We start from the raw sequence: 22,013 nt of genomic DNA, 5'->3' as shown, positions 1-22,013 counted from the left end.
ATAATTTGCTATTGGAGGGGAAAGGGGGGAGGCACATCAATACTCTAACTCTTTTCTGATTGTAGCTACTAACAGAACCAGGCATGCTTCTCTCCGTTCAGGGCTTACAGGAAAATACAAAAACCACAATACAATCCATAATCTGCTTCCACACAAACATTAACCAGCAACTACGACAAGCACCGTTTCATTTGCATTAAGAGATTAGCATATCCCCCGGGGGGGAAAGCCTCACATAAATACCAGGTTTCTGACTGTGATTTTCATAATCTGCCTGTTAGAGACAGGATCTTAAAAGCCCCACTGCAAATTCAGCACTCATTAATCCACTCCCCCATTTTGTTAAACTTTGTTTCAACTGAGTAGCAGTGCTTGACCCTCAGATTACAGCTACAGCAAATTCAGCTGCATCAAATCTGAAAGGAGAACAGCTGAATTTATCTTAATGGTAGTTAAAACACGTACTTATTTTTCCCATAAAGAATCTTCAAGAAAGCAGAAACTGACTGCAGAGCCTTGTGGGAGACAAGCACACTGTTGCTTTTATTTCATTGAATTTGAAAAGAAAAAAAGAGGTTAAAACTATCACGAACAAAAAGTACAAAAAATACAAAGACTGCCTATACATAATGACTATTTTATGATCTGGAGAGTGCAGAAGTTTTGGGAAGAGTACCAAGTTCCTCTCCTGTTTGATACCCCAAGAAGTCTTGTCTCCAGGGGTGGTCTGACAGGACCAAGAACAGAGACCTGTAGCATTGGAGCTGGGCCACTCCAAATGCAGCCTCCAGCCTCTTCCAGTGACTGAAACTGTCAGTTCCAGCAACCAACCCCAATCCAACAAAACCCAAACTTTGCTTGGTCATAGTTATTTTAAACCACTCCTTTAGTGGCTTTTAATCCATAGCCACATCTATTTCAAAATTAGTCTTAAAACTCCTTTTGCAGGTTTATGCTCCCAGTCTATTAGTATCTCCTGAAAGTGAAAAAACCTACTGCTAAACTATCTGTCAATATAAAAAACAGCTGCCCTGTTTCCTCACACCTTTGAAGGCCCACAGTTAAAGAAAATTAAACACAGGCTTGAAGCTATACCATGTATTTGTAAATAAAGTAACTTGATAGAACAAGATTACAAAGTACAAAATGAGCCCTTTCAGGAAGTTTTAACTACAAGAGAAGTCAATGTTCAGTCCATTTTATAAAGTTCTAAACAAATACCGCTGAGGAATAGGAATATTTCCATAAAATACATTTTTAATGCTTTTTAAAAAAGCTTGGACCATATACAACAATTTCAGATGAAAAATTCCACACACACACTGGTTTGGTTACAGCTTCAGGGGTCAGTGCAGCACAGTGCAAGTTTCATTCACAGATAAAAAGATATATGAAGTAGGTACATTCCCAAAATACAGGATGTGATCTAACTGTCAGAAACTCTCTCCCCACCACCAAAAGGTGCTGAAAAGCAAAACCTATGGAAACCAAGGGGAAAGTACACAAGGAAACAGACTCTTTAATAAGACAAGTTAGTATTTGACAGAAATCAGACCTTCTTTTAAGAAAGAAGAAACAACTGGATAAGGAAGAAAACAATTGTTAGTCACTGAAAGGTATGTACAAAGGAGGTTTGCACTTTGATTCTACAGAAAAACTGAAACTAGCAAGTCTCCACTCCTGAAATAGAAATACCAAGAGGTACATAAAGTAAGCACTATTAACTCAAAGTGCCTTCTCAAAACAGCCCATTATCCCTGCTGCAGGGTCACCACTCCCTCATCTTTCAAGGAAAAAGTATATGCAACTATTTATTCCCACTAATTTTTCAATACATACAATCTGGCAATTTTACAGAATCTTCCTGGTCCCAAGTCTGCATCAGAGTATTTTTCCCTTTGTGTATTTATTTCCAAGTAGAACAAATACTCCTCAGTGCTTCTAAAGAAAGCCTTATTTTTAGAAATTTTCTAAGCTAAAAATACTGATGCAGCTTTCACCTGAAGCAATGTTTTGCAAAGTATGAATGCAGAGTGCCTCTATATAGATGCTAAGTGCATCTTCAGCTACCAGAACTCTCATGGAGGGATACAGCTCTGAAGTACTCTGCCAATTTTTATAAAAAAATATGACTGACACTTTCAGCATACAGAATGGGAGACTAGTGCAACATGCAGCATTGATTGTTTATTCAATAAATATTTAATCCAATTATTGCCAACCAAGGCAAACAGTGCAGAAATTGTCATATAGAGATACAAAGTTTAACTTTTTTTTTTGTATAAAGTCAGTTGCTATTCATACAGCTATTTCAAAGAGGTTTTTCTGCTTCAAAATTGAGGTTATCATTATAAAAATACAGAAACATATATTTGGGGGTTTAACATGTCTTTGCAAGTGTAATTTTTGCATTTATATGGGAACATGACACTTCTGTATTCAAGAAATTAAAATGAACACTATGATAGAGACATTTTCTGCACTGACAATTTCATGACAGTCCTTAAATACATCTTTCTTGGTCCTAGGTATACATTTAAAATGAAGTAACTTGCATCTCACATTTATCCTGAGGTCAGCTGTGTAAAAAGGAAAGTTTTGTAAGGATACTTGCAGGTTTCTTCTTCAAAATATGAGGTTATTTTTAAACAAGCCAATAAAATTCCGGGGGGGAAGAAAAAACCCAATACTCTCACTAGTGTTTTAAGAAAAAAATTCGTGACACTTTTGGGAATTACTTCCAAAAATATGCAGGCTAGCATACCCAAATGCTGTATAACCCAACGAAAATTTGCCAAATTTGAAACTTAGAAACTGCTCTAAAAGGAAAGTATATAAATCCCCATGAAGAATCTCCCTAAGCTTCCCATCCCAAGATCCCAACCCACAACACAGCTTCTCTGCAAGGAGAAAGCTGCACAGGTGAGGATGTGCCATTTGGGTCTCCAACAACCACCATGGGGTGCAGTTATGACCTTGTCAAAGCTCCACTTTGAACACAGCAGGTTTTTTTAATAGCACCAACAATCTCTCAGATACCAGCATTTAGGCAAATACAGACATAAAATAGGTTTGTTTCTTCCTGAATCAGCACAATTGGTACAAGGCACTGCTTGGCATAGGAAGTCATAAGTAACAGCAGAACAAGAGCTTCCAAGTTTTGTGACATTTAGGTTTGTACATTGGATGACCTTGTAATTAATTATATACCATGGCTAGAAAAATAAGATAGTCTACAGGATTAACAAAAACACCACCATCCCATGTGTGCTCACAGTTTTCTTCCCTAGATCTGAAAAAAACCCCACATAACATACCAATGTGAAACATTAGAAAGCATGGGTTGTTAAATTAAGAAAATACATTCCATCCTCCAATCTTCCACAAAAGTCTAACCTAGACACAACTCAAGTAAATGAAGTTGGAAAATATTCTGATAACGTGCACCAGTCTATCCCTGCAGAGGAGAAAAAGAACTCAGCTATTGTCTAGAGAATTCATAGATTGAGGCACATTGCAGTTGAAGATACTCAGGCATATTTCATGGCTAGAACAGGATTTCTCTGAGGAACCTCACTACAGACTTCCCCAAAAGCAGCTCCATATGGTTTGAAACACAACTCTCAACACACGGAATAAACGTTTGTTCCTTAATCGCTACTGTCTTCATCATCATCATCATCAGACACATCATTTAAAGATGGCTTGGGTGACTGGCTGTAGGAGTCTGACCTAGCGGACTGACAAGCAGTCATCTCCCCCGTGGAAAGGAGGTGGTAGCAGAAGTCGCAGATCCTCACTGGCTTGGAGGACTGGCTGGGCAGCAGGAACCTCTTTTCGGAGCAGGGCCCGCAGACGACGAAGCCGCACTTGCGGCAGTGGTGGCGGCGGTTGACGGGCGTGAACTTGGCTTTCTGACAGCGCATGCACACCGCGGCTTCCGAGTCCGGGACCCACACAGCTGCGTGCTCATTGCTGGGGGTCTTCCCGCTTTTGGACAGCAGATCGGAGACACACTTATTGATGTGGTTCATCCACTCCGACTTCTCTGTGGCGGTGGCAGCATAAACCGCAAAAGACTTTGTGGGTGTCTTGATAAGCCACCCGTTCCGTAAGTCTCCCTCATCCTGGATGGAATCAATGGTGACGTTTTCCAGTGGGATTATGTGCTGTTTATTGTATTTCTTCTTCTGGATGACAATGTTACCATAAACAAGAATGTCATTGAACAGGAAGAACTGCCTTGCTTTGGGCTTCTTCCTACACAGTTTTGTTAGGACTCCCTCTCCAATCAGGACACGGCCAGGAATAGTCAGGGGCTGACCAGCTGCTCCAAAGCAGTTTTCCACTATACTTATTCTTCTAGTATTTGCCTCACTGTTTGCCAAGCGATCCACCATCTTTCACGAGTATCCTAAAATTAGAAAAAACGTTTGTTATTAGAACAGGACTGATTCAACAGCAAGCAGCCTTCCCCAAGGAAGGTACCAACCCCGCATTTCTTAAAATATCTAACAGGACCTGCTGGCTGACTTGGGCTAGATTTAAATAAGTATTAACACCTCAGAATTTTTAGCAACCGATTAGTCTTTTTTCCAAAAGCAAAAATGTTCTGTGCAGCTGATAGCTATCTTTATCACCCAGAGAGCATCTACAGCACTGCATTTGAGAGCCTCAGGCACCAACTAGTTCCTCTCCAGTAAGGCTACTGCATCCTGGTTTAATGTTCATATTTCCCTGTATATCCCCCTGACGTACTCCAGATAGCAACAGGAAGTATCATCCATCATTTCAAATTCTAATGCTACAAAAACACCAACTTAACTGAGCAGCCTGGAGACCCACATTAGTTTTAACACAACAAACAAATTATATAATTGCTGTTCACATAGGAAACCACACTCCCTGAGCTAGCTCACTACTGCTCTTTTTTTCCAGTATGTAAACCTCAAATCATAGGCCAAAACCATGAATCTACCTGCTAGAAACATTTTGTACAGGCCACAGCTTGCACCCTCCATTACATCTGCTTCTATGGCAAACTCTTGAGCCAGGAACAGGCAGTGAGTCACAGCTGGTGGCTCACCACCCGTTTGCTGCTGCCTTCATTTTGCAGGAGTCCCACAGTCCCTCCCCCTCACCTACACTAACCACATCTGCATCCATCACATTCAGGTGACCTACACTAACAGAGCTGCACAGAGGACAAGCCACACAGCTCACAACTGCTCCTGAGAAAAACTAAATGACTTGCACCAGCTCAAAGTTTATAAAAGACTACTTTCTATTTCAGGAAGTGCTAATGAACTGTATGCTCCAATTACAGATTAAAGCCCCACTTTGTTGTTCCCCAAATAGCAAAAAAGGGTTTTTTCTTGCATGAGATAGCTAAGGCATCCAACAGGGAACTAAAATTAAGAAGTCACTACAGTGATTCATACCTTGGCAAACCACTCTTAAGCCTCTTTTGCCCTAGAGTTTCCCAGGGAGAAGTCTGGCAAAGGCAAATCCTGCCAGTCTGATCCAGATCTGCTCCCTTCAAACCCCTTGTGAGTACAGCCATGAACCTGAACTGTTGTGCTTGATGGAGCAGACAGTCATCTGGCAGAGGCAAGTGCTATGGACAAACTTTTTCTCAGCATGCAGAAGACATTCGTTGCCCCAGGCTTCACTCAGGGCTGATGCTCACAACACCCTTTGCTAAAGCCATGGCTTCGAATGGTGAAAAAAGCAGAGCAGCAAATACTCCAGTGCCTTCTATCTGTGCTTTGTGACAGGCTGGGAAATCCTCTGCATTACTTACTTTTTCTTTAATCTGCACTGCCTGCCATCAATACAGTATCAGCCCATAGCCAGAGGAAACTGAGCTGAAACAAGGCTCAGACTTGATGTTGCTCAGACTCCATCACTCTGCTACAACCTGATCAAAGAAATCTTCCTCCTATGAATCAAAGCACAGATACTTCCTTACAACATAGGGATGAAACCTCTCATCAAGCCTCATCTAAATAAGTATGTTACCTGTGATTACACACATCCACATGCCCAATGTTAAGTATTATTATTGTAAATTACTACTTTGAAAGTATAATTATTTTCACACTAAAATAGTTTGATAAGTAAGCTTGCACAGATATAACTACCTTTTTAAAACTCTGCACACATTACATTGTATCAAAGTCTGATACTCAAGACAGAAGAGCCTCCAAAAGTTATTTCTCAGCACTGCTTTTGAATTTTCTTTACAAGCCCCACAGCATAAGTTACAATATATGAGTATTGTATTAACCAGTTTTATGGTTAGGAGAATTACAAAGCCACCAAAACAATTTTGATCTGTAGAAGGTGAAGATAAAATATAAACTGCCAAGTAAAAAGTAGTAAGAAGGGAATGGAAAAGAAACTAGGATCTTTTTTATGTGTACTTGCTGTTGTCCTAGGTTCCAAAATCAAACTCAGCTGCCTGACTGCTAAAGGATCTAGAATAACAGTTAATTGCCATTAATTGCCAAATAACTATTCCCATTTAACAACATATGAGAAATAAACAAGCATCAAAACTGAACCAACAGCCCTTCAAGCTTAAAAAGCAAGGCCTCAGTCACAGGGTCAGTCTAAAGTTATTCTGCAATCCCATGCTCTCCATGAAGTGGAAAAGGACATCAGTCATCAGAATGCAAAGGGGACAGCTCAGAAAATACACTTTTCTGCAGGTACAAATCAACATGCACTATTTATGAATCTACACTTTTGCACAAATTCTCTACAAATTACAGTGAGTTAAATGCTTTTGGCAGTCCACATGAGGAACACTACTCCACCTCACCCCCACAGACACAACCATATTGATGGGTTTCAGTCAAGTCACAGCCACCTGTAGGAAGAAATCACTGCTCCACAGCTCCAGCTCAGCCACTGCACTCCCTGCCAATAAACTGCAAACTCAGCTCAAGGCCACTGCAAAAACTTTCAAAATACAAGTCACTGGGAGATGAAAACAAGGGAAGAAAAAGCTGAAGGTTTTAATTAACTGTTCCTTAGGACAATTTAAGAGGAAACAACTCTAGTAGGGATCATTTAATAATCATCATGGCTTGAAACCAAGACAGACAACTCTAGAACTTGTGCTGAAGACTATTTTGAGCTGTTTGTGAAAATAATTGCTAACTGGACCTTAAGCAGTTAGTTAAGGACTATAAAGTTAAGGACTATAAAGTCCTTAGATAAATCACATCTCTTCTAGACAAACTTTTTTCTGTAATAACATTTCCACCTGTCAGCCTCAAGGCTGTAAATACCAGAGACTGCTGCCACCAATTCCACCTTTCCAAGGCATTAATTCTATTTTCCCACACTAACAGACTGGACTTTTTAGAATAAGAACTCAGATATTTTTCTCATGAGTTTTTAAAGAACTGAAAATTAAAAATCCATCTGAAATCCTATGCACATTATTGCTCTTACACCTTCACTAACCTTTTCTGAGAAAGGAAGTAATCTCAAAAATAGACAGGAAACTAGCCAAAATACATCCTGATTACAAATAATCCTAAAACATGACAAAAATAGACCAGCAATACAAGAGAAGACATCCCTAACTGACAGGAGCCAAAGTTATGAGAAGTGCACCTCTTCCTCTCATAAGCACACTGACCAAGAAGATTCAAATGAAAATATTGTCTGGACACACAAATGAACTTTTAACCCCAAGAGGTCACAGTCCAAAAGCAAAGTTGTCAATCACCAGTCTTTAAAAATTACAATCTTGCATTAAAGCATATTCAGATCTATTGTAAGAGATTGCAGATCATCATACCCTGGAACTGGGTGGCAATATCTTCCTCTCTTCCAGCTAAACTTTATTCTGAAGTTTCTACAGATGGCCACCATGAGAAGTAGATACTGGATTACTGCCCTGAAGATGCAAGATCCCAAGACCTGATCAAACAAAGCAATTCCTGACTGATGGCAAATTGCTGAAAGCATGCCCCAATCCTTCCCCAAGCAAGTGAGGAATAAACCAGAACTACAGGCTTTGAAATAAAGGTTAGAAAGCTCCACTTAAGGGGAGAGTGTTTTAATACAGAGTCTCAGTTTATGTATGCTGTGAAATCAAAAACCTCAGACTATTATTGACTTGTGTTGTATGTGACAAATTTCACACCTCTGGCATACAAACTCCTACAAGTCCTGAGACTCTTATGCAAAGGAGACTCCATTTGTGATGGACTGATGGTCCTCAAAGACCTCAGATTCATCTGCCCTGTCCAGATGCAGCAGGATTCCAGTCAAAACATCACACCCCCCACCCAACAAACCAAAACAACACAAATACATCACTTTGTAAGAAATGTAGCTACAAAGAGCTACTTTATAAGCAGAGTTTAGCAGCCTTTCCAAAAACATAAATCTCAACTCTCAAAATGCTGCAATACTTTCAGTTTCTGCCTCTCACACACACTCTTAGTACCTTTCATGATGAAAAGTCTGGGCCAAAGGCTTTCATTTCTATGCCATAATATGCTATTTAAAGGTGACAAAATATTTTATCACACAGAAAGCCCCAACTCTTCTACAATAAAAAGAACCATCTTTCACACTAGGTTATTTCCACTTTTATTCACAAGAAGTTCCTAGAGAAATAACAATTCTCTTATCAAATTATCAAGATCTTCTTGGTCCCCTATTTCAGTCCAGTTTTACACTTGTAGCCTGTTGGTGAAAACAACCATCTTCAATGTGATCAAACATAGAAACCACTGAAACTTTTGAAGAACTAACAAGTTATCCACATACCTAAAACACAATCCATGTTGAGGAAGTCGGGCACTTACTACAGTTATTAACATTCCAAACTACTGCAGCAGGAAAATAATTCTATTAGGGTTGCTATGCACTGACAAGTCACTTTCCACATAATTTTTTTTTTCTGCCACTGTATCCGGGAGACCAAACCAATGATCTCCCAGGACTCAACACTTCTACAGGTCTTATTTAAAATAGAATGTTTACTTCATATGCTAGCTCTGCTTGTGATAATGGCCAGACTACACTGCACAGAATTGCTGCAGCTGAGGAGTCAACTAAAAAGAATGCAACCCTGACTGACATAGTTACACCCAATTCAATACTGACAGAAAACTTTTCTACTACTACATTAGCACTGTAGCAGTTAGCATTAGCACCATAAGCAGAACCTCAAATAACAAAGGTGCTGGAGGGGAGAAATGAGACTTAAAAAGCTGTAATGGCACAGTGATGCAGATTATGCAGTCACACTATGCAGACAGCTCAGCACAAAAACATTTCCTCACCCTAGCTCAGTGCATACTACCATCACAAGCAGCACTTCCTTCAGGCTGCAGGACAGGCACAAAGGGTGTGCAGGAGAGGGGGACAACACAAATTCCCAAGTTTCTTCAGCAAAATAGCAGAAGTGGCAGTGGTCCACTACTTCTGGCTTGGGCAAGGACAAATCAAGACCAGTGTACAGCCCCTGCTAACAAATGTTAATGAATAAGCATGTAACTTTTATATTATCTATCTTCAACGCTCCTTCAAGGGACAAAATATTACTGACCTTGTTATAATTGTCAGTTCATCTATCATCATCTTTGCAATTAGCTATTAGGCTGTTAACAACTGCATTTAACACATTGCATTAATACAAACTAGGCAGTCTGCATTTCTCAGAGCCAATGTATCAGGACACAAGCAGTTTATCCATTCCTATGGATATTCATAGTTAAGGTGACAGCTTTAAAGAAAAAAAAGCATATTTAAGCTGCTGCAAAAAGCACAAGAGCTCAGAACTAATCACAAAGAGGCCCATCCAGTCCTAAACCTGCAGCAGGATAACCACACCACCAGAATGGACAAAGTGAGATACTGGTGCACTGAAGTAAATGGAGGGAATAGAAAAGAGCCAGAAATGGAAGAGTAAAAAAAAGGAATAAAGACAGAAAAGGCAGAAACAGCAGATCTAAATCAAAGCACTTTTTACTTTACCACCCAAATAAACTTCTAAATAATTATCCAGTTGTCATAGAGAGCCCTTGTTCTAACATCTGCACATATAATGCCAGCAACTACACTTTACCCCATGCATTCAAATTAATCAATTTTCCTTCTTACCTAAAGGTATCATACATAAAAGTGGATAAAAGTTTCTAGTTAGAGTCACTTAATAGCAGGCAAAAGTTATAGGTTTTATCATGCTTGACTTCACAACTTGAAGGTTCTAAATAAAACAGAAATTTCAAACAAATTAATTTTGCTCCATTATACTTAAATTACAGAAATTAAACATATATGAAAGGTACAGAAGATTTTTTTAAAAATTGCAAGATGGAAACAAGTAAATTGTAAGCCAAAGACAGACAATTATCTGCAGACCAGATATCTATTGTGCATTAAATGAGTGGTTTGTAAGATGATTCATTATTTGGATCCACAGAGGAAAATATCACACTCTCACTAAAAGGAGCTCATCAGGCAGAATCAGTAATTTAGTTACGTGCGAGTTTTTTAGTAACAGGTTTAAAATAATTGTTATATATTATATTATCACATCAGATTTATACAGCTTTCTTCTTGCACTTTATCTGTGCAAAGTAGACAGCTTAATTTGAATTACAGTTGCATAAACACCAACAATAAAGTTACCCAACACCCTAATACATCCCTTACTTAATGCTCGGTCTGAAACAGCAATATCACTACATTTCATGGACAAACTTCCAGCTATAAGGGCATCTCAGTACTGTAATACAGTATGGTACCCTCTATCAGTATTACATACATTGTTCCTAAGAGCAACATTTTACATTTTGCACTACTGCCAAGTAAAACACAGGTATAAGTTCCTGAAGTGCAACCTGTTTAAGGAATTAATGCACTGAGAATAGCTTTAGTGTGGAAAATTGCTGAACTAAAAACATGCACTGCAGATCTGATCCAAGTGAGAAGACAAATCAGCAAGTTTTAAACTTTACTTCAGCCTCTCTAGTTACACCTCCTACCCTGCATCCTTCAGTACATCCAGAGAAGGATGATACTGAAGCTTATCCTGGGTGGCAAAATTACATTTTCTATGGACTTAGATCTCATCAGCTGTAATGAGAATCCAAGCATTTGTGTACAAGCCACCTTGGTGGTTCTTGACAGGTAGTCCCAATAACAGTAGCTGGATTAAACATAATACTGAAAGAGGCATTTAATTAAAATTTATAGTTCAGCACATAAAATAAAATACTGCAGAAAATTAAGTGTTAAGTATCAAACTTATTTTTAATCTATCAGTATTTTGTTAAATTGTCTGCAGTTACTTAAAAACATAGGCAATAATTAACTGATAGCTTTTTTAGTGTTAATTATATATTTGCATTATTCATCAGTTGCTGTTTATTAAATAGTAAAAACACCAATTTGAGCATAAAGTTAAGTGAAATAAAAAAAAACTCACTGACAATAATATTACATTGATAGGAGATACAGGTAGGACAAATGTTTTCTAAAGGTCTTTAGCACTGCTAAAAGCTGACATGACAGCAACAACTAAATGCCTGTCCTGTGCTGGAGCTAGCTGGATGCTATTTAAAACATGAGACAACAACTGTCACTTAAAGGGAAATACAGCCTTCTAACAAGCAGTTCTCTTAATGATTCTCTTCAAAAAAGTATTCCCCAAACTTAACAAATTGTCTTGCTATCACTATCATAACCAGCTGGTAAGGATACAGAGGATAACCCTGATAATACATCAGATGTATAAAGTACAACAAAAGGCTTTACCCCAATACTGAAAAGAAAGAAGAGCTGAGATGTTAAAGAGACTTTATCCAGGTAGAGATAATAGCAGGAAATGAGGCAATGAGATCTCTCTGAACTTCAGCATAGTCTTTATCCAGATAATCCCTTCTGACTAACCTGGTTAATGTCTGCAGTGTTCAGAAAGGTACAGATAGTGGCACAGAAACTTTGGCTTGATTTACAGACAAAAAAAAAGCCCAAACAACTTTTCCTTAGGCCAATGTAAGCTGTTGAACTTCAAACCATTTCCTACACCCTTAATAAGCATTTAATAAGATCAGAAAAGCTGCAAGATAAAATAATAGAAAAGATGATGGCAACATCAAGGCTGCTTCAGATTCCAGATGCAAAGATGTTTGCAACATTTTCATCTGAACACTATAAACCAACAGTGTAAGCAGCAATCAGTAGCACACTGGCAGGAAAGAGGGTGTTGCTGTAGACCTCTCCCAAGTCTTATTTTACAGAAAATCCTAAAAATCATGAGAATCATCTAAGTGCATTTTTTTCTTTTTTCTTTCCCCTCCCCATGAAGACACATCTTCCTGCATTGTGCAAGCCTGTGGAGCAATGGCTACAGTGAGGGGAAAAACAGATTAGCTAATTCACCCCTTTACTGGTACATCCAGTATGACCCAGCACTCTTAACCCTTCATTTGTCTCAACCTTTGGCCAATGCTGTGACATCAACCACAGAAACCATGCTGGAAATATGTTAACAACAATCACATTACTTCATGCTGTGCAGCCTTTGAATACTCTGCCTTGACAAAATTTTAGAAACCCTCAAATTATTTCTGAATCCAGCATATAGTCATGTCCAACTACATCATGAAAGTCATGAAAGCAAATTTGTCTGGTTGGATGTCATCATAAACCTTCAATTACTATAATGAACTATATGATAGTTCATACAAACTATAATGAACTGTTCTGTTTTTAACTCTTGCAAGTGACTGTCAGAAGTCAAATCCCACTAAAATTCTTCTTGAAAGTACAGCATAGAAATTATTGTTTTAACTGGCTGACATCTTATAGCTTAGTAATTCTTTCTATAAATTACAGTAAATTTTGTATAACCTAATTTCTATCTTACAAGCAAGGATTGCTCTTTTACTTTAGTTGACCAGCTGTGTAATAATTGCTCATACAATGTAAATAATTCTAAATGCACAACAACAACAAAAAACCTCACTTTATTATCAAACCTGCATGGCAAGTGCATTACTTTTCAAGTTTGCATTATCCATATGAGTTAGGAATTCCTGAGTAAGATTGCCTAGAAAGGCCAATTCTATCTTCAGGATGGAGATAATTTCTAGGTAGATCTTTCAATTTGTATGACCTTATATTCCCTACCCCACTCAGAAATTCATTTGAGTACAGAAACCTATTTCTAACAAAAGACTATTTATTTTGCCAAACAGCATATATATTAGCACAGCAAGAGCAGAGCAATGCTGTTTTGCTATGCAGGCTACTCTGCTAAACAATTACCTCACTCCCTGAGTGGCTGTATGGAGGCAAAACCATCTAAGTTCTGCACATTAGCTGCTCACAAGGTTTGGTATTTAACACCATAAACCTCAGCCGGAAATAAAACACCAACTTAACCTGCTTGTAAACAGAAAGGCCACCTCCCACATCCAGAAGAGTTACAATGCTAAGTAATGATAGAGGAGACAAAGAAAATAAAGGCATGCAGAAGAGGGCTGTCCCACCAGACATGTCTGGCCTGTTTTAAACCTGCCCTGCATGAAGGATGAGAGGAACCACCTTGGCCATAAGGCCACGTGCAGGAATGGTAGCACCCTTGCTCCAAGCAAGAAACATGTGGCACCCATCAAAGAGACAGAAATCCAGAATTGCTCAGTTCAAAGCTGCCCCCACTATCTTCTCCTGCTTGGATAAAACATGGAAGATGGAAATGCAAGCAGTACTAAAGGGTTTGTACCACAGGGAAATACATTATCAGGAGGCCTCAATGCACTCCTACACCAATTGGAAGGGGTTGCATTTCCCTTCTGCCCCCTGCTGCACTGGAAATCACCCCTGAATGCCTCTTAGGGGAGAAGATACCTCACTGCAGGAATGCAGGAGGAACATTCTTGTAAGAGGTCCAATTTTTTAACAAAGTCAGCTGCTTATTACCACTGTCAGAATTCTATTTACAATAAACCATAGTAGCTGGTACTGCTTTTGTCTTCTGGCATGACAGAGCTGCTGCTGCTGGGAAGAAACACAATTCTCCATCCCCCACCTGGCAGTCAGGGGTTGGAGCAAAAAGAGCAACTATCTACACTGTCTTCTGTGTCCTTATTCATCTCTCATTAAGCTGAGCATTTCCCAAGCACCTACACAGGCTTTGGACAGCACTTCAGGAGCTGAGGTGCTGCCACATTTAGATCTGCCAATTCTTAACACTTTTCAAGATGTGAAAGAGGAGGCTGCCAGCATGAGTGTGTGGAATGGCTAGAATTGAAGGAATTATTAAGAAGCAACCAAACAAAAAAAACATAGAAAAAAAAAAAAAAAACCCACAGCACACAGCCAAAATCCCTGAAAGCTTGGATTCTGCAGAGATGAACAAACAGGCAGGCCTGATCCACCATGAATAGTGCTCAACTTGGACAAACTCATCTCTCAAAGCACAGAAAGCAAAGGCACAGCAAATACTTGCAGCTGTCAGCATATTATACAGGGGTAAGTAAAAAGGCTGATATTTTATATATCCAAAAATAATGTATTCATAAGCTACAGAACACAAGTGTGCCCCTTAAAATTAATTAACAAACAACTGACAAAAAAAAAAAAAAAAAGCCCTTTATTCAAATCAAATTTTTGTTGTCATGGGAAATCACCTTAGTATTTTGACTTGCCATTTGCATGTATTTATGAACAATATCAGTGGTTTAGCTTAACTTCTGGTGCTAGCAAACTGCATCTTAACTAAAGCACTGGGACATACACCAGAGCATAGTTTCAAAATCAATTTCCACAGATTTTAAGTACAAAAAAGCTCAAGTTCCTTCTGAAGCTTTCCACAATTCTGAGTAGATAAAAGACATCAGAAGAAACACAGACAACAGACCAACACCTTCAAAATGTGCCTGAAGCAGCTCCAGGAGACTCAAACCCTATCTGCTCGGTCACTGCCTAAAAGATCACTTGACCAGGCAGCAATATCAAACACTGGGATGCATTTTTCTGTTTACAATTTAATGTTTCCCTACTTCAACTGTTTAGCTGTTGGGAGAGTCTCTCCCAGCAAAGCCTTCTCTCCAGTTTGGCAGCAGGGACTCACCCCTCCCTCCCAGGCCTGGCCAGGCGCCTGCTGCTCCCCTCCCATCCCATACACTGCTTTTCCAGGACTGGTGACAGCCCTGCACCGGGCCACTCATCGGGACAGCTGGGATAGCAAATTACTTGACAGATACACATACTTAACACTAAATGGATATTGCATGTGAGACAGGAAAAATAGAACAACAAAACAAAATCAGTCAAAAGGACACGACCAATTTCTGAGCAAGCTAGATCCTGCTTCAGCTTTGTCAACCCAGCATGACAAAGAGAACCCACTGCATCAACATTTTAAATTTAGAAAAGACCTATTTAAATTCTTTTGAGGAGGGGACACAGCATCATTAATATAGAAAAACACAGATCCAGATGCAGCTGTTCTACAAGAGCTATTGCCAAATCCATCTTGCATGCAATTTTCCAAAACCAGATTGGCTGTGTGGTTTGTTGTTATTATGGATTATTACAGCACACATGGAGGCAACTTGTAAATGGCTACCCAGACCATCTCTCAGTCAATGAGAAAAAGAGGATTTGGTTTCCAGTGACTGAAATAAATTCTATTTTTCAGCATGCTTCTTGCAGCAACTTTAACTGACAAGTACAGAACATTTACAGAAAGATCTCTATGCATCTCTAAGACACAAGTATACATTAAAAACAGCACCTCCTGGATCTCATGGCACCTGCTCATTTTAGCACTTGAGAGCAACCAGAACGGCTACATGCTCCAAAGAGCTTCATCAAGTTCATGGAATTTATTTTTCTTTTTTTCTTTCCACAAATGCAAACCTGTGACATACCAGCCTGTTCACTGGTTTGTGAACTTTTATTATACACAGTTACTTAAACAAGACAGTGTTTTTTAAAATAAATACATAAATAAATAAGCCTTCTAAGTTTTCTTCAGTTCACTTCTATTACCATTATGAGAGAAGTTACTGACTTCACTTACAGTCTAACAAGGACTACAGGACAGGTAATAATTCACAGCATAAACAAACTAGTGAGAGTTACCAAGCATTCAGAGCCTGATGAGAGTCATTAATTTTCTACAAAGTACTACAACACAAAAGGACTTTCACTTTTAGCAAACCGTGTTCAAAAAGAAAGCAAAGTGTTCCCATGGAGTCTCACAATTTACAAGCACAGCAACATAATATCATTACTATTTCATTTTTATTTTATCAGTTCTTTTCACCTGCTGTGGTCTTTGAATCCTGGAAAAGAAGCTGTATACCAAAGAGGTTTCTTTTACCAGCTCAGTAATTTTAAGCATCCCCACAAAACTAAACAAGACACAAACCAAATAACACTCAACCTTCTTCTCTGAGCAGCTGCAATAACCTCAACTTTCTCCTACTCCTGACCCACCTAAGCTAAGAAATTTCTACTTCAAGAGGTAACCCTCATAATATATTATCCTGTACAAATACTTTCAGGTGGCCAGGCAGTGATCATCACTACCTAACAGGATCAGACAAAATGGAGCACATTTTCAGTATTATAGGAGGAAAAGCAGAATTCTTTCAAATCCTTTACCCCTTCATTAAAAAAAAAAAAAAAAAACCTCCAAGTAACTTCTGCCACTAGTTCACCAGCAAGAATGGACTAAGGACAAGTACGACTGGTTGCAGGGAATCCTCCTTCTACTATTTAAAACCACTTAAAGAAGTTGCCCAAATTGGTACCAAAAATGGCTCACGCCCCAATAACCATGTGAAGGGCTGGCACTGGGAGATCCCAGAGGCACAGGAAGCCAAAACACAGCTTAGGGCTTAGAATCAAAGTACAGGTGATTTTCAGGAAGCTTGACAATACTGAAGTGCTGCAATCATGGACCTGTCACTGCTGATCCCCAGTAATATTTAAAATATATTTATCCAGCACTATTTAAAAGCACACAAGCCAACATGCCAAAGGTTGAATTCTCTTTCTGAACAAGGGACATAAGATCTTTTCTACATCAAATGCTACCTGGTTACACATGGATGAATGGTGAAAAGTGGCATCTGACAGCTATTAATAAAAGCCAGAAGAAAAGCTATAACAATGATACCACAAATAAAACTTATCAATGTAACCAGCCTTTCAAACTTAACCTGTGTGTTAAAAGGGCAGTTCACTTACCTCGATGGTGTTAACCCAGATCAGAGAGAGGGGTGGAGGGGGAACTAATCACTGTCACACACAGTTTATAGAACACTGAATATCACTCTCAGAAGTTTCACATTGCCAAGTATTGACAGCTAAGGCAGGAGAAATTTAAAGCAGAAGGAGAAGTGTAAAAACAAGGAGTTATTTCCTGAAAAAAAACCCTTAATCACAGCAGTTTACTGTAGGTGATTGCCTTTGTAGGAAATGCATTCACTGGCCCTTTTCCCTTTCACTGCTTGTCAGATGTGCTTGATTTATTTTAGTTACAGGGAAAGCAACTGGAGTACAGAGTAGCGAGAGGACAATTGGAAAACAGCACAAAGGCTTGCACTGAAGTTACTCTGCACAAGGAAGATGGTGACAACCTGCACGGCTGCATGTACGACAGACTGCTAATTTGGTTAGCAAATTATGGGTACACTTTAGAAATGCAGATGTTAAAGAACATGCTGTAACTTTTACTATTTCAGAAGGCATACTAAGTACTTAAAAGCAAAACAGTTACCTCTAGATGATATGCTGGAGGCACAAGAAGCATTTTAAGAAAGCTAAAGTGTTGATACAAAGATCATATTTATCACTATTTAGCAGCTCCCTGTGCCTGTTTGAATCAGTAAAATTTCTGAAGAGATTGCCTCTCAACACAGCAACTAACTGCTTGCATGTCCTCTTATTATATTCACCCACATTCTTACAACCCCCATTACATTGGAGTCAGAGGGCAGGATGATGCAGCAAGAACATTCCTTAATTTAAAACCTTAACTTTCAACTGTTTTTTTTTCTTCTTTTACAGTCTGATAAATACCAAAATCCTGCTACATTACACATACAGTATGTTCAACACTGTTTTACCATAAAATAATGCAAAGAGAAAAAATAGAAAGTCACTCCCACTTCATTTTTAAAATCCTTAAATTCTTTAGAATCACTAATAAGCTAAAAAACCACAACAAAACCAACCAACAAAAAAAATCGAAACATGATTATGTCCAAAGAAGCAGTACTCTTACCTATTTATGTAACTAAAGTTAACAGGTGTGCACTTTTGACTGTGTAGCATTAAAGTGGCAGGATGAAAAACACATAGTACTCTTCTGTTCAATAACTAATATCTTAATAAAAGGAGAATCACTCTCAATCAAGCCACTTCTCATATGTACAGCATTTATTTCAACCAGACTACTCTTGCAGCCTTGAATTTGCAGGACTTGCTAACGTCATCATATTTTACTGTTCATGACAACAATAAAATTATCTTTAGTAAACAAATTGTACCATGCCTATCTATAGAGTAGTTTTTCACCTCCCTCAACTATAAAAACCAGTCCTCCAATGAATCATGGAGACAAAAAGTTATCCTACAACAGCAAACTTGGCACTTGCTGCATTAGGGAGGAAGTTTTAAATACACTGCATGTATTCTCTTTTGGAACAATCTCCAGATGATGACATTTTCATTCAAATACTGAGTGAATTAATGAAAGCAGGAAAATTATATATATATATATATAAGCATGATGTATAACCTAAAAAAAAAAACAAAACAAAAATTAAATGGAAAAGTAAGCTTGAATATTAACAGACCTTGAAAGAAGTCACAACCATACCTTTACAATTTGAAGCTGTAAAGAATAAGGTTTCATTTCCTAATACAAAATCAAGATTATAAATTCCTTACCTATCATCATCTAACAATTATATCAGTTGTTAACACTGGGATTTCCTTTTTTGACATCATCCATTAATAAGTGCACTTTAAGAACAAAAACAGGCATGCTATTTGTTTGCTAGGACACCACTTCCACATTTTATCTAACTACACTTGCAGAAAATCAGATCTGCAAGTACTAAAAAATTCAACTTTGCCTTATCTATGTGGCATGCCTTGACCTTAAGGTTTCACTTAAACACCTCTGTCCCTCTTTGGTGAAGACAAGCCACTATAAATGCTGTAAGTGTATGAAACCAGTGTTTGTACTCTGCCATAATTGCTCTCATGGGGCTTTTGGCTCTGTCATATCATGCCTCACCTGAAACTGCAGTTCCATATCTTTACTGCTCTGAAACTGTCCTGCATCCATTAACCACAACAGTGAAACTTAAAAGCCAATACATCTTTTGAATACAGCAAACATTTTGCCAATGATCATTTTTGCAAACTAAAGGGCTTTAGGATACTAAGGATAGATCCTTCTGTCACTCTGGGCACATGTCTAATTACTACAGTTAAAGCTCAGCCCTAGATTTAAGGGAAACAGAGCAAAGGTCTAGCTGAAAAGTTATTTCACCCCTGCGTCTCATGAAAATTTGCTTTTAGGTGAGAAGATGCTACTCTCTTTCTACAGAATACAACAGAGGAAACCGAACCAGCTTCTCCAGCTAAAAATTACTACACACCAGTTTTCATTTAGCATTTGAGAGACTTCCTCTGTGTGAGCTTCTATGCAGAGCAAAACTCAGGCACAACAAACAGCACATAGCCTATCTGCATTCAGAAGCAAGAATTTGGGACTCAGGCACACAAAACTTCACTTTCACTGTTGTTTTCACCAAAATCGGTGGCACTAAAATTCTTGGCAAAGTATTATTTAGAAACTGAGCTGATACAAAAGACATTTAGCAACACTGGGATTCCTATTACCCATTGGAATTAGTCAACAGTATTTAGATTAGAGGCTGAAAGCAAGAGCACTGCCTTCTGAGCTAAAGAACCGATTCCATTCTGCATGCTGATGACTGCACACAAAGCAATTAATCTGCACGATCTCAGCACCGATTACACTGCTGTCTTTAAATACTTCCCTTCTTTCAGACAGGCATCCCTAAAATAATTCAATATACAAGTATCAGAACTTAAGATCTGAATATTTAAGTTCTCCTTATTTCAGGAGAGAAAGAGGAATTTGCAGTCTCGGTTCTGAAACGTATTCCTGTGCTGTGGGTCTGGTTTTAGAGTCACTCTGCCAACTGTATTAACCTCATCTGACCTTATGCTGTTAGGCACATCGAAGCTTCAGATACAGCATCAACCCTTTCAGCAACACTTAGCACAGCCTGAATTAGAACTTAATGATGCTTCTGAAACCATTCACATCCATTCAGCCAAAAGACAATCCGTGATGTCTGGTTAAGGATATAAAAGGTCCTTTCGGTTATCAACAAGCATTGTACTGATGCTTCACGTCAAAACCCGAGTTAAAGCTCTTTCCCTTAGTAGGGACAAAGCCGATGCCAGGACGTGCTGCTCAGCAGACTCACCCACCGCTTTCTTGCCACGATGAGCAGTTTTGCCATTTATAAACATCGGTGCCGATGAACAGAAGTATTTCGAATGAGGCGAGAGGAAAAACACGCGGCTGTCTTTTCTCGAGCTACTTTCGGAAAACAGCTTATGAGCCATACGTATCTCTGGCACATCAGTTACATTCCCCTCAAACTAGGCGAATTTCATTAAAAAAAAAAAATATATATATATATATATAAAGACACCTTATGCTCGCAGCCACACGACTCGCGGTTCCGCTGGCTTTCACCACAGGGTCAACACTTTTCAGGCGACTCGCTCCGAGAACGACACGGAGTTTCACAGAAGGGTCGGGGGAGCGCGGCCCCGCCGCCCGCCGGGCAGGAAGCGCCCTCCGCCCGCCCGCCCGTCCCGTCCCGCGGAGTCACGAGTCCAGGAGTTTCGGCACTTACGTAACGCCGCGGGGCCGCCGCTGTTGTTGTTGTCTCTCCCCTTTCCCGAAGAACTCGTTTCCGAGACCCCCCAATTCCCTCAGCGCCGTGGGACAAGCCAGCGGCCGCCGCCGCCGCTTCCTTCCCAGCTCCTGTCCGCCCCGCCGCCTCCCTCCCTGCCGGCGGGACGCGGCGCTGCCCCAGCCCCGCGGCGGGACAGCGGAGCCCAGCGCCGCCTCCCGCCGGGGAGCTCCTTCCCCCGCAGGCAGCCCCCGGCTCCCAACATGGCCGCGGGAGAGCGGCCGGAGTCCCGGCGGAGAAGGGCTCCGCGAAGAAAGTTTCCCTCTCGCTCTCCGGCCGGCCCTGACCCGAACCGAGCGGATCCCCGGCCGCCCGGAACGCGGCCGAACAGCGCTGCTCACCCGATACGCCCCGCTCCGGCCGCCGCCTGCCTCGCTCGCCGCACGGCCGCGGTCATACACCCCGCGCCGGGGGACGGGCTCCGGGACACCGCCCGGCGGGGCGGGGCCGCCGCCATCTTGGGCGGGAAGGAGCGGCGCCTCAGCCGCCCTCAGCGGGGACGGGCCGAGGGCGATCCCGGCCCATGAGTGGCACCTCGTGGAAGAGGGATGCTCCGGGCACGGGACCTGCCTCGTGGGGTGTTTAAAGAGACTGAGTGTTCCATTCTTTATGGACGATCGCGAGTTTGTGCTCGCGCCTGTAGCTCTTACGAGTATGCTCGCCCTGACGTAATTCAGGATGGGCACGTTTTTAACCACCTCTCTACGCAGCACATGGAAAGGAATAGGTAACATATTTCAGTCTGGAGAGTTGCTGGTCAGCCTGGAGAAACTATGTCAGGTCTGCTAGAAGGGCTCCAACCAGAACCACTCTCAACACAAGGAGCCCCTTCCACCTTCTGCGTCAGAATTTTTTTATGTACATATCGAACCACCCAGAACTCGATCCAGTATTTTCCAAATCTGATCCTCTAGGGTTTCCAGCCGTAGGTGGATGCAGTCAGAGGGGAAGGGTGGCTGGGAAGGTTTTGAAGAGCTGTGGAGC

General features: G+C 40.3%; 1 protein-coding gene across 4 annotated transcripts; it reads right to left on the bottom strand.

Annotated features, from left to right (window-relative positions):
- Positions 1–1,083: 1,083 nt before the first annotated feature.
- Positions 1,084–21,511, bottom strand: PLEKHF2 (pleckstrin homology and FYVE domain containing 2). 4 transcript variants are annotated; one of them, XM_079301367.1, is made up of 2 exons: positions 21,371–21,511; positions 1,084–4,414 (listed from the first exon to the last, which is right to left on the bottom strand). In XM_079301367.1, the coding sequence occupies exon 2, from the start codon at positions 4,398–4,400 to the stop codon at positions 3,651–3,653; it is 750 nt and encodes a 249-aa protein (XP_079157493.1). In that variant the 5' UTR covers positions 4,401–4,414; positions 21,371–21,511; the 3' UTR covers positions 1,084–3,650. The 4 variants fall into 4 exon arrangements, with proteins under 4 accessions (XP_079157493.1, XP_079157494.1, XP_079157495.1 ...); XM_079301368.1 differs by lacking the exon at positions 21,371–21,511 and adding an exon at positions 20,970–21,133; XM_079301369.1 differs by lacking the exon at positions 21,371–21,511 and adding an exon at positions 20,763–20,911.
- Positions 21,512–22,013: the final 502 nt, after the last annotated feature.

Source organism: Erithacus rubecula (genome assembly GCF_903797595.1).
Source record: "Erithacus rubecula genome assembly, chromosome: 3".
NCBI lineage: Eukaryota > Metazoa > Chordata > Aves > Passeriformes > Muscicapidae > Erithacus > Erithacus rubecula.
The sequence above is the reverse complement of the archived record's forward strand: the minus strand, read 5'-3'. Positions and strand labels throughout refer to the sequence as shown.

Coding starts and splice junctions, on each gene's coding strand:
- PLEKHF2 (XM_079301367.1), bottom strand. CDS start 4,400: ATGGTGGATCGCTTGGCAAACAGTGAGGCAAATACTAGAAGAATAAGT.